The sequence below is a fragment of the Gordionus sp. m RMFG-2023 genome, chromosome 4, assembly GCF_954871325.1.
Source record: "Gordionus sp. m RMFG-2023 chromosome 4, tfGorSpeb1-WG-v2, whole genome shotgun sequence".
Taxonomy (NCBI): Eukaryota; Metazoa; Nematomorpha; class Gordioida; order Chordodea; family Parachordodidae; genus Gordionus; species Gordionus sp. m RMFG-2023.
The window spans coordinates 9,988,440-10,001,213 of NC_088778.1; the positions used below are offsets into that span (position 1 = coordinate 9,988,440).

The 12,774-nt window shown below is 27.6% G+C and overlaps 2 protein-coding genes across 3 annotated transcripts; one reads left to right on the forward strand and one right to left on the reverse strand.

Moving 5' to 3' along the window:
* Positions 1-5,588: 5,588 nt before the first annotated feature.
* On the forward strand, positions 5,589-6,510 carry LOC135927948 (isochorismatase domain-containing protein 2-like). Its single transcript, XM_065464229.1, has 3 exons — positions 5,589-5,896; positions 5,938-6,178; positions 6,224-6,510. The coding sequence occupies exons 1-3, from the start codon at positions 5,677-5,679 to the stop codon at positions 6,378-6,380; spliced, it is 618 nt and encodes a 205-aa protein (XP_065320301.1). The 5' UTR covers positions 5,589-5,676; the 3' UTR covers positions 6,381-6,510.
* LOC135927947 (uncharacterized) lies at positions 6,420-8,437 on the reverse strand. Of its 2 annotated transcripts, XM_065464228.1 has the most exons (6): positions 8,245-8,437; positions 8,127-8,199; positions 7,890-8,090; positions 7,726-7,847; positions 6,886-7,359; positions 6,420-6,834 (listed from the first exon to the last, which is right to left on the reverse strand). In XM_065464228.1, exons 2-6 carry the CDS (start codon positions 8,172-8,174, stop codon positions 6,513-6,515), a joined length of 1,167 nt encoding a protein of 388 aa, XP_065320300.1. In that variant the 5' UTR covers positions 8,175-8,199; positions 8,245-8,437; the 3' UTR covers positions 6,420-6,512. The 2 variants fall into 2 exon arrangements, with proteins under 2 accessions (XP_065320300.1, XP_065320299.1); XM_065464227.1 differs by having other exon boundaries at positions 6,420-7,359.
* Positions 8,438-12,774: the final 4,337 nt, after the last annotated feature.

A 12,774-nucleotide genomic window follows, 5' to 3' on the forward strand; every position in this document is an offset into this window, starting at 1 on the left:
AGGGTGTTAGTTCCTTTGAAAATTACTACATTACGATTGCAGTCAGAACAGTTGTGTTTATCGGATTTTTATGGCATATGGGTGAGATGTCGATTAGAATTAGAAAAATTTACAAGTTCCTTTTCATACGAAATATTAGAAAACATGAAAATACGAGAGCAACAATATTTGAAAAATAGTGCTGTGTATGCCTCAATATATTTAGATCCTCGATATCAAGTTCTATTAAGTATTGAGCAAAAGCAAATGGCAATAGACCATCTCGACGATTTATGGCATAACCATAACTCTATTATTAACAATATATTGGAGGCATCAACATCTAATGGTTGTAGCGATAGTAATGATGATAGTAATATTGACCATCTCGAAATTTTATTATTAGATAGAGAAAAAAAAATAGAATTATCATCAGGATCAGATAGAAAGGTGAAAAAAATATCGATTGTATCTTTAATTGAAAAATTCTCAGAAGTTAAGAGAATTAATAGGGATAAAAATATTTTAACATTCTGGGAGGAAAATTCTCTAATATATCCTGAATTGTATACCTTGTCTAGATTCGTCATGAGTGTACCGGCGACACAGGTACAATAATTTATATATTATAAAGATAACTAACTATCTATTTTAGGTCAGCGTAGAACGTGGATTTTCTTCTTTGAAATACATATTGTCTAATTTACGTGGAAATCTCAAGGATGATATTTTAGAAGATATTATGATCGTTCGATTGAATAAAGTATTTAAAATTTAAATTATTTCATTTTGAATTATGAATGTGTATATATATTGAAGTATAATAAAAATGAATGAAAAAAAAGTCTTATTTTGAGTCATTATTTTTATGTTCCCTGGACCCGGACCCGAACCCTGGACCCGGGTCCTTTAAAAATTTATTACAGGACCCGAACCCGGACCCTTTTTTTTTGTTGAAGGGTTCACATCCCTGATGTAAATATAATAAATGTTTGTAAAACTCACAAATTATAAAAAATTGTTTAAAATTATTTCCAAGATCTTATACCATATAATTATAAACTTCGGTTTCAAATTTCCAAATCTGATGTAAAATATGTATAGTAATTACTAATTATATAATACAAAATATTTTTAGCATATATTTAAAAATTAGGGAAAATTCATTCATCCGAATGCCGTAAATTTAAAAATGGGATCCTTGCTGAACTTGTTCTGTCTTTTCTTATTAACTATCAATCTCCTAAATAGTTTCAAATGGTATACCACTCATATCTTATACCAAAAATTTTAAACTCAACCCAAGTTAAAAAGAATAAAATAATAGCAGTGTCAAAATTTTACGAGACAGTAAGGTTTACAATATTTTTCTAATATCAAAAACTTTTTGCCGGGCTCAAAACAATATATAATATTTTATTTCTAATTTTTACGCTTGAAGTTAAAGAGTAATGAAATTAGAAATTACTTATTGAACCCAAAAGTTTTAAAACATCTTTCCAATATCAAAATTATTTAAATAAACTTAAAACAAAGATCTAAAATAAAATTTTTCCTCATGGAATATATAATAATGGTGTGACACCATATTAATGCTCCAAAGGTTTAAGAAAATATAATATCAGAAACTTTTTATTGGATTCTAAACATAAATAATTTTTTTTATCATTTTACATTTCACACATAAGTTTAGAAAAATGGGACTATAAATTTATTTATAAACATAAAAGTTTTGAACATCTTTCCAATATTAAGAACTATTAACTAGGATAAAAACAAAGTTTTATAAAATTTTCATTATTATTTCCTCGTGGACTAAATTATAATAATAGTGCTAATTTCTTACTAAACCCAAAAGTTTTAGAACATTTTTTAGAATCAAAATTTTTACTAGGTAAACAAAATTTTAAATTTTTTTTATAATTTTGTTCCTCGTGATAAAATATAGTGGAGTGCCAATATTTTATACCCAAAAGTTTTAGAACATCTCTCTAGTATAAAGAAGTTTAAACTACGCTTAAAATAAATTTGTAAAAAATTTTAACATTTATTTATTCATCGTGGAGTAAAATATAATGGCGGTGTTAATTCATTACTAGACCCAAAGGTTTTTATCTTTCTAATACATAAATATTTAAAGGTTTAAAACAACGTCTAAAAAAAATCATAATTTTTTCCCTTGTGGTAAAATATAGTGGAAGTGCCATTTTATAAATAGACCCAAAAGTTTTAGAACATCTCTTCAGTATAAAAACTTTAAACTAGGCTTAAAATAAATTTAAAAAAATTTTTAACATAGTTTTTCCACTTGGAGTAAAATATAATAACAGTGCCAATTTATTACTAGACTCAGAGGTATTAGAACATCCTTTTAATCAAAAACGCTTAACTTAACTTAAAACAACGTTTTAAAAAATATGCTTCTTTCCTCGAGGAATACAATAAAATGGTGCCAATTTATTATTAGACGTAGATATTATAGAACACGTTTTTACTATAAAAATAAAAAACTTTTAACAAGGCTTAAACATTTTTAAAAAAATCAAAATTTTTTTTCCTCGTGAAGTAAAATATAATGATAGAGCCAATTTATTACTAGACCCAAAAGTTTTAGTATATATTTCCAGTATCAAAAACTTTTAACTAGGCTTAAACAAAATTTTTAAAAAAATTCTTAATTATTTTTCCTCGTGGAGTAAAATATAATGGCCATGCTAATTTATTACTAACCCAAATGTTTTAGGACATCTTTCTAATATCAAAAACCTCAAACTAAGCTTAAAATTTTTTTTTTAATTTTGACATTTATTGTTTCCTTGTGGAGTATAATATAATGGCAGTGCCCATTTATTACTAGTCCTTTTAGAACATCATTCTAGTATAATAAACCTTTAGGTTTAAGACAAAGTTTTAAAACATTTTACTTTTTTCCTCGTGGAATAAAATATAAGGGCAGTGCCAATATATTACTATAACTAAAGATTTAAGAACATCTTTCTAAAATTAAAAACTTTAAATTCGGATTAAAAAAAACTAGTTCAATTTTCTACATCAAGCTAATCCAGCAGGCCGACCCAGCAAACCAACCCAGCAGACCAACCCAGCAAACCAACCCAGCAAGCCAACCCAGCAAGCCAACCCAGCAGGCTGGCCTAGCAAGACTCAGCAGGCCGACCCTACCAGCCAACCCAGCAGGTCGACCCAGCAAGCCAACCCAGCAGGCCGACCCAGCAAGCCGACCAGATGGGTCGGCTCATGAGACCCATTGGGTTGGGTCGGGTCTGATCTATGGCCAAATCGGTTGGCTTGGGTTTAGGGTCGTTTTTCGGCTCAAACCTTGTTGGGTTTTCGGCCAAGCCGACCCGGCAATTTAACAACACTATATATAATTCTCTATTATATACAGTTGTTTATAAAATATTAGATAAAATTCCACTTTTATAGACGCATTTGACAGTTATAATATATTACAGCTCATATTATAATGAAATTTGCTAATAAATGCTTTTGATAATAAATATACTAACAATATGCTCTCAAGTATTTCCATCTATTTATACATAATTTTAAATTTAACATTTTATTATTCATACTACAATAGATGTAATAAATTTGATTTCTTTTCTACGTTAGGAAAGCTATTTTTTTCTTTTTCAAAAAACAGTTTTGAGTTAAATTTTTAATATAAGTATATTTTTACTACTATTATTTTAAGATATAATATACCAACTAGAGGTGGTGCTAAAATATATAAAATCTTAATTGTTTAATCATATCATTCTGTTCCTTATTTTATAGTTTCAAAATGTTTCATTTCTAATATGGCATCTTTGCCGTGTAAATAACTCAAGGCTTTAATATATTTCCACAATTATTTCTAAAGATTTTTTAGTGTTTTTATTTTATCAATTTATCCAACATAATAAATTCTGATACTAGTTTACATCGTAGTGTCATGGCTATTACTGCAAATTAACCAGCATCTATTATTTGTGTTGCTAGCTATGTAATTTAAGTTTATTACTACAACGGCTGAAAGCATAAGATTGCATATTTTAGATAAACAATAATGGCCAACGGTGTAGTCGTTTATATCAGTTAACAAATTTTTATAAAGTATAATATATTAATGTAATTGGGGGTCATGGGGAGCGAAGCCCATCCCCCCATAAATTTTTTTTAGTTGAGCCCCGTGAGACTGTAAAAGCTAGCGACGGCCCTGTAATAAATACTTTGATCCTAATATTCGTTTCGTTAGGATCATAAGGATCTAACTTTAGAAGAAAAAAATAATTAAAATTTGATTTCTTCTGGATCCATAATATCCAAAACTATTTCTTTTATCATATATCCATAAATGAATATTAACATGACTTACAAGATGTTCCAAGAAATTTACAAAAGAAAAACTTGATATCTAATATTTTAACTGATAAGATGAAAAACCATTATAAAACTGTTATCAATTTAATATTGCATAAATTTTATTTTTATTAACAAATAAATTTATTAATATTTAAAGAATAATTAAATTTAAAAACTCCTGATATGTGTTTTTGAAAAAGTGTACCCCCTCTGTAGCACGGCTCATTAACAACTCTGCCATGATTTAATTTGGAAATTTTATTAGTAATCTCCCAATAATTAGACTACAAACTTTATGGCAGCAAACTGCTCCTAATCCCTTCTCTCATGTAGACTGAGGCTCTTTTTAGGAAGGCAACTTATCAGGGAATAATATATAATGAAATCAACGCTTATTATAGGGTGTTTTATAGACGTTGCATTTTAAGCAGAAAAGATACAAATCTTAGACTCTCTGTAATTACTACATATCAACTCTTTAATTAGATATTATGTTAAATTTGATTACAATTATGTTCAAAATAATTTTGCATTCACACCAAAACATTTTATCAAAATAGGCAGCGTCTTGATGAAAAAAATAGCGGCGATACATATAGTCCCCCCAAATAGTTTTTACTCCTAAACGATAAAAAAAATATGGAGATAAATGTCCCTCCCACACACATGTAGACAATATTTCACATTAACTCCTCGTAAAAATAAGAAAATTTCTTTATCCCTCATCAAATTTATGAATTACCAGGTTTCATGTGTTATTAGCTTGTCACAAATATCTATCAAGATCGTAAAATAATGTTTTAAACCTGGAAATGACACCTTAAAAGGCGATTAGCGATTAAAAATTTCATAATCTAATTTTGGATGCAATATGGTTTAATAATACTAATAGATATTTATTCAAACTCAATATTTTAAGGTTGGATTAAATATTTTTGTATAAATTAAATACTGATGCCAAATTTTTACTCGTTTTAATCAAATATATCAAGATTATATATTTTATTTCAAATTATTAATTACGCTGCATTTTTAGTAAACGCGTTATCTTCAAGCGTTTAGTTATTACAGTTAATTCTGTTTTAAACTAATTTAAGATAAAGCTAAAGTAGAGAGAATTATTTTATATAATAGATAACAAAAATCATATATCTTTTTATCGAATTCGCTATTATTTTTAAAATCGGATAGCATATTTTTATCAACGTATCACATGTTTTTAAAATTTTAGCTTAGCACCTCACGCTTCATATTTAAAAATTTGTACCTTTATCTTGCAATAAAGTTGCGTTACAAAACACGTTTACTATAAATGTGGCCTTATGCTTTTTAATGATTGATGCGATCGTCTGTTTATTTAATTTTCTTAATATGAAATCTTTGTTGCCTAAACTGTTAGTAAAGAACTCAGCGTTGTTTATTTGTGACTTGCAAGAAAAATTTAGAAGCACTATTCAAAATTTTTCAGATGTTGTAATAAATTCAAAAAAATTAATAGATGTTGCTAAAATTTTACAAATTCCTATTATTGCTACTGAGCAATACCCAAAAGGTATAGGTTATGTATAAAATTATCAATGTTTTCAATTTTAGGCTTAGGTAAGACGGTTTCTGAAATTGACACAATGAATATGGCTTTATTTGAAAAGACACATTTTTCAATGTGTATAACATCACTTTTGGTACATATCAGAAAGATTGATATTCAAAACATAATTTTATGTGGAATAGAAACACATGTTTGTATTCAGCAAACATCATTTGAGTTATTAGAAAATGGTTATGCAGTTTACTTAATTGCTGATGCAACATCTTCTAGAAGTTTATTAGACAGGTATGAATAAGTACTTAAAATTATCTTTGATAATTTTATTTCAAGAAAAATAGCATTAAAATTAATGTCATCTTGTCAAGTAAAAATAACAACTGTTGAAAGTATCATTTTAACATTATTAAAGGATTCAGCTAATCCTAACTTTAAGATAATACAAAAACTTCTAATGAAGTCAAGTGAAAATCTTGATTTCTTATACTAGTTTATTATTCTATCACATTATATCAGAAAATGTTTTTAAATATTATTCTATCACATTATATCAGAAAATGTTTTAAATAAATATCAATATAGACTAATTTTGTAACCAAATTGAAAATAATAAAACTAATTGTTATGACAAAATATCAGTTAATAATTTTTCATTACCATCTAAGTATAAATTATAAAAATAATTGTAGTTTTCAGAATCACTAAATGCTCCTGTTATATCATCTTCATCTGCAATCATTGATTTGCCATTAAAATCATTGGTTAAACTATTCAAATTGTCACTAAAGTTCCAAAGACTTATATTATCATCATCATCCAAATTCAAATTACTATATGGTGACAAGGTTAAATTTATAAAATTAATATAATCTTCATTATGCATGGAGTTGTATTTAATTTGATCATCCAATTTATTTGAACTTTTTAATTGTAAATCAAATTCACTGTTAGAAATTTCATCAATCAAATATAATTCATCTAAATGATTATAATACATGTTACTCTGATTTTTGCATTCATTGTTATCATTTTTTTGCCTGAAACAAATATCTTGAACATTTTGTTTTTCTGCATTATTTGTGTATAATAATTCTTTATTGAAAGTAATGGGCAATAATTTATTTTCCATATTTATTTGTGGTGTCGATTTTATATGTTTAATCATATTTTCCTTATCATATTTTGTTAAACTTTGATCTATAGTAAATTCAAATTTCATTTTGATCTTATTAATATTCATCAATTCAACCAAATCATGTTTAGATAATATTAATCCATCCTTAAAAATTTTGTTTTTACACAAGTTAAAATCCACATTTTTAAGATATATTCCATTTTCATCATCAATATTGTTTCTTTTTTGTTTTCCATTAAAGGCCTTAAAAACCAATTGTTTTGATAATTTATGATTGTGATTATATCTTAAATCAACTATACAGGGGAATCTAGGCAAATGTATATCTTTTGACCTAAACAAAGTAATATGAAATTTTTATATATATATAAAATATATATTTATGTTTTCATGGGTTTGACTTTATTATACATTCACAAATATTTGTTCAACATTGAAAAAAATAGAAATATGTTCTATGACATTAAAACATAAGTTAAAAATTTCACAAGTAAAATTTAAAGATCCCCTAAAATAAACAAATTCTTACAAATAAAACCCTATCTCATGCACCTTTTTGAATATTGTTTTAATTTATTTCTTATAAATGATAGATTTTCACAATTTATATTTTTCATATTTTTATTTACTTAAAATGAGAATGTATAACTTAGTCATATCCATTTAAACATTATAAAATGGTTTAAAAAAATAATGTAACCTGCTTTTTCTGCCTAATAAAGTTCTTTTAAGAGTTAAACACATGCTAACTGGACAATCAGTATTTTTGGTAAAGCCATGGCTTTTATTAGGCCTTAGTTTATGTTGACATCTAAAAAGTATCTATTATAATAATTGCAGAAATGATATAATTATTTAAATAACTTTCATGTCATTTTTTAAGCCACTATCTGGAAAAGTCTTTAAAATTCTAAATATACTTTGGGATGACTTTTCTAGATCATTTTTCCAAATTAAAGCCATTTCCTTCGTATGTATGGCAATCCTAAATATAGATTTAAATTGTTTTTCTTCCAATAATTCAAATGAGCACACATGATAATCATAATTTCTAGGTAAAATATCCTAAAAAAATAAATTAGTAAATAAAACTTTATTTACTTTGAGAAGATCTACCATACCACTATCTAATTCTTGTAAACATTGCATACTTATGTACTATATTACTTTGTGCCTAAAATGCACATTAAAATAAACATTTACATTTTCTAATCATTACCTACCACTTGAGTTCAAAGAACTCAAATAAAGTAGTTAAAACACTTTTATAGATAATAAGAGGTGTATTTGATTTTCATAAAAGTTTTTAAGAAGGAAATATGGTGCCATTATAATTTGGAATAGAATGTCAAAAATAAAACTTTGTAATGGCTCAAAAAGTAAATTAAGAATTTTATTTACACGAGGAATAATTGTCAATAATATTAATGTCGAAAATACAATACTCCAGGTGCCATTATGCTCTATTAAATATAAAATTGAATATTTTGGTATAATAATTTTTCATATCATTTTATGCTGAAAATAAAACAAAACAAATTCTAATTTATAAGTAATAAAAATTTTTAACGTTAATATTTTATTTAATACATGAATTTTTTTTTTTTTCTCTTTAGCTTTCACCTTTTCTGGTGGTAAGCTCCTTCAACATCTCTCTCCACTTTATGTTATTCGTACAATCTCTTTTATCTATTTTATACTTCTTTATATTGGCTCTAACTTTATGGCCCCATTGAAGTTTTGGCCTTCCTCTTTTACGTTTGCCCATCACTTCCAATCTTTCAACTTTATTTCCTATGTAGTTCATAGGCCTTCTCATTGTGTGCCCATACCACCTAAGTCTGTTTACCATTAACTTAGTCTTAATGGGCACTACCTTTAAACTATTTAGTATTCTTGTACTGCGCACCTTATCCTTTCTTGTTACCCCAGCAATCATCCTCAGCATTCTCATCTCCATAGTTTGTAGACTTCTCTCGTCTGAATCTTTGGTTGGCCATGTTTCCGAACTATATAGAATAGTTGGTTGTACTATGGAACTGTAAATTTTTCCCTTTAATTTGTGTGGGATTCTTTTGTCAAATAGCACTCCAGATAAAGATCTCCACTTTAACCACCCTTGATTAATCTTATTCTTTATCTCTTTTTCTATTGTGCCGTTTGTTTGTATAGTGGAGTCCAAATATTTGCAGCTTTCAATTGCGGATATCTGCCAATCATTTATATCAATACTCTCCGTTTCATCTCCTCCTATCACCATATACTCCGTCTTTTCTCTATTTACTTTTAATCCGTGCGTTTCTAGGATATTTATCCAATTCACTAACCTTTCTTTCATTTCATCCTTGGATTCGGCAAGTATCACAATATCATCTGCAAATATCATATTCCACGGGACTGTTTGAGGTATAAACTGTGCTAATACATCTATTACTGTAATGAAGAGAAGTGGGCTGAGAGCCGACCCTTGATGAACTCCTTCGGCTATTGTGAAGCCTGCTGAAGTACCTGTTGTGCTACGGACCATTGTTGTATGTCCCATATACATATCCTCTATTATTCTTATATATTTTTCGGGAACTTTTTTGTGGCGTAGCGCCCACCAGATAAGTTTTCTTGGGATTCTATCGAAGGCCTTTTCTAGATCGAGAAAGACCATGTGTAGCTTTTTGTTCTTTTCCCTGTATTTTTCACTCATTTGCCTAATTGCATGGATAGCATCGGTTGTTGATCTTCCAGGCATAAAGCCAAACTGTGTCTCTCCTATTTCGATTATATCTCTTAATCTTTTTTCTATTATTTTTTTGTATAGTTTTAGACAGTGTGACATTAGTTTTATGCCCCTGTAATTTTGACAATTGTGTGGATCCCCTTTATTTTTGAAGATAGGAACTAGATAGCTCTGCCTCCATTTTTGGGGGACCTCTTCATTTCCAAGTATTTTATTGTACAGATTTGTGAGGAGATGTATTCCATCATCTCCTAGTGCTTTAAGGCTTTCTATTGGAATATCGTCTGGACCCCTAGCTTTGTTGTTTTTCATATGCTTGAGGCATGTGATTATTTCTTGTTCTGTTATAGGTTGTACAAGGTTTTGACAAGGGGAGTGTTCGTCGAGATGCAATATGTGGGAATTAAAGTTGAGAAGCTCCTGAAAATATTCTTTCCATCTATTCATTATTTCTTTCTCCTTTATTATCAATTTCCCATCTTTATTTTTGATTACTTTCGGAGCTCCGTTTATTTCCCTAGAGTTCTTTTCTCGCTGTTTGGCTAATCTGTATATTTTATTTTGCCCTTCTTTGGTATGTAGATCTTCGTACATGTCATCGTATGCCATAGATTTGGCCCTAGCCACCGCCTTTGTAGCTAATCTCTTGGATTTTTTGTATCTTGACTTGTCATCTGCATTTTTGGATTTGTACCATATTTTATAAAGGGCTTTTTTCTCCTGTATAGTGATTTGTACCTCTTGATTCCACCACCATAGTTCTTTTACATGAATATGATATATATATTTTAAAATCGATCACCATATATCTGTCTAGGATTCATAAAATAATAGAGTCATGCAGAGTGCCTAGGGCCTGTAATAAGGAAGATATCCTAACAGCACATTGTTACTTCTATTATCACTTGCTGATTTATGGAAACGGGCTAGCTCTTATTTTTATAATTTTCCGTTATTAAACATTTTGATAATTTTTTTAAAACACAATAAAATACTAATATAGTCACTTTTATTAGCAAAAGATATTATTTTATTATGGTAAAAAAATTTAGTTTATCAGAAATAATCAAGTTTTACAAATAATGCCTATCTATGTATATATACTAGCGTATGTTAGTTATAATTGAGAAAAACAATTTAGATCATTCAATTTAAGTTAAGTGTGTAATTTGAATGATTTAATTTTATTTACATTTTTCTATTATACCATTTGTATTTTTTGGCCTATGAGTGACCAAGTAATCCATATCAAAAAATATCAGGGTGCTCAAATGCAACTTTATTTTGTTGGTGCCAGAGTACCATCGAGATTCATCCTAGTCACGCAATTTGGTAGTTTAGACAGAGTCCGGTAAAAATCACTAATAACTGCAGAATCTAGAAGGATAAAGAAATAAATGTGATTGGCCCAGTTAACGCTAGCATCTAACATCGGGGGAATCAAGAAGGATAGAAAAGTGCAATTAACTAAATAACAAGATTTTAATTTCAATTGTTTGTCCGCCAATCGACATTTTCCGTTTAAACCTGAAATTTTTATGATTATTGAGTTATAAAATTAAGGTCGTTTAATTAACCGAGAGATTCTTTTTTTATCCTATAAACAGTAGACAAATCCTTTTAATACAATTATAGCTCCCACTTGAGAATCCAGCTCTAAAATAGTAGACTCATAGGTTTGTTTTTGCTGTAATAACTTTACCAATTTATAGTTTCCGATGTAGTTTCCATTTTTTAACATATATATTATTTGATAAAATAATATATTTTAAGAGGTGTATTAATTTCGAAAGAGGTGAATGATTATATTTATTACATTTTAAAGAAATCATAAAAATAAATTTTTTTGTGAATTATGTTTTAATTTATTTATAAAAAGAAGAAAAAAATAATATCAACGCAAATTAATTATAGGATATTTGTCATCAGCGTTCATACTCCTAAATTTAAAATGAAATAATATCTCGCTTCTTCTATTAAATTTACTATGGAGCGTTTTAGCCAACCTGAAAACTATGGAGGAAGCGTCAAGGCTAAAAAATTTTATTTTTTTGCATTTATCCATTTTTTTCATTTATAAGAATAAATTTAATTAAGATATAAACCAATTTTATATCCTTATTAATTATTTTCTCTGTATAATAGTTAAATTTATTGTATAATTATGCAATTATTATTATTATATTTTTTTCAAATGATCAAAATTTTTTATTTGCAATTTATGTCTAATCAACATTTTTATTGCCAGTCCTTATTCTGCTATCGTATTCATATTTTTCTCTAAAATACGTAAAATTTGACCTGATATGAATTATCCTATCCACACCCGGTATTTTTTTGTACTCAACCCATTACATGTACATCCTAAAGGTTTGCAATAAGCGAGTTTTAACCTAAACACTAGCATCTGCCCGCCCAATGTTTGAAAATTATTTAATGATTGGTTTGGCTTTTTATTTCTATTTTAATGTATTTTTGCTTATTAAAAATATTTTTTTAATAAATAGAATCTATTTTTCTTATTTCGCCCAAAAAATATTTAAAATTTACCCGCCCTTTTCCCGTCTATTGTTTTAAAAGTATTTTATAACCCCGCTCCCACCCAATGTTTATTTTTAGAAAACCAGCCACCGGCCAGTATAATGGGTGGGATGGGCTAATCCCCCACCCATCACAGACCTCTAGTATAGCCTCTATCAGAACAATATTTGGCATGGTTTTATATACCTATGTAATCCTATTTTAATAAATAACTTTCGTTATTTCTATATTTATCATTTTTTATGTAAAGTGTGGAGTCATTTTTTATGATAAATTGCAAAGTCATTTTTTTTTGTGATGAAATTTTTTTGATTTTTTTTTACGCAATCATTCTTTTAATATATTATTATTTAAAAGGGATGTATTTATTTTTCGATTAATGATTTATTTAATAAATATATATTTATTTTTATAATGAATATAAAAAGGAAAAAAAATGAAATAAAATCATAATATTTGTCCTCGAATTTTTCATAT

What these genes read in the sequence shown, in the direction of transcription:
- LOC135927948 (XM_065464229.1), top strand. Translation starts at nt 5,677, where the DNA reads ATGATTGATGCGATCGTCTGTTTATTTAATTTTCTTAATATGAAATCT. An exon ending in TACTGAGCAATACCCAAAAG is followed by an intron (nt 5,897 to 5,937) that starts GTATAGGTTATG and finishes TTTCAATTTTAG; the next exon opens with GCTTAGGTAAGACGGTTTCT. An exon ending in TCTAGAAGTTTATTAGACAG is followed by an intron (nt 6,179 to 6,223) that starts GTATGAATAAGT and finishes TTTTATTTCAAG; the next exon opens with AAAAATAGCATTAAAATTAA.
- LOC135927947 (XM_065464227.1), bottom strand. Translation starts at nt 8,174, where the DNA reads ATGCAATGTTTACAAGAATTAGATAGTGGTATGGTAGATCTTCTCAAA. An exon ending in GTATGGTAGATCTTCTCAAA is followed by an intron (nt 8,091 to 8,126) that starts GTAAATAAAGTT and finishes TTATTTTTTTAG; the next exon opens with GATATTTTACCTAGAAATTA. An exon ending in TTATTAGGCAGAAAAAGCAG is followed by an intron (nt 7,360 to 7,725) that starts GTTACATTATTT and finishes TACTTTGTTTAG; the next exon opens with GTCAAAAGATATACATTTGC.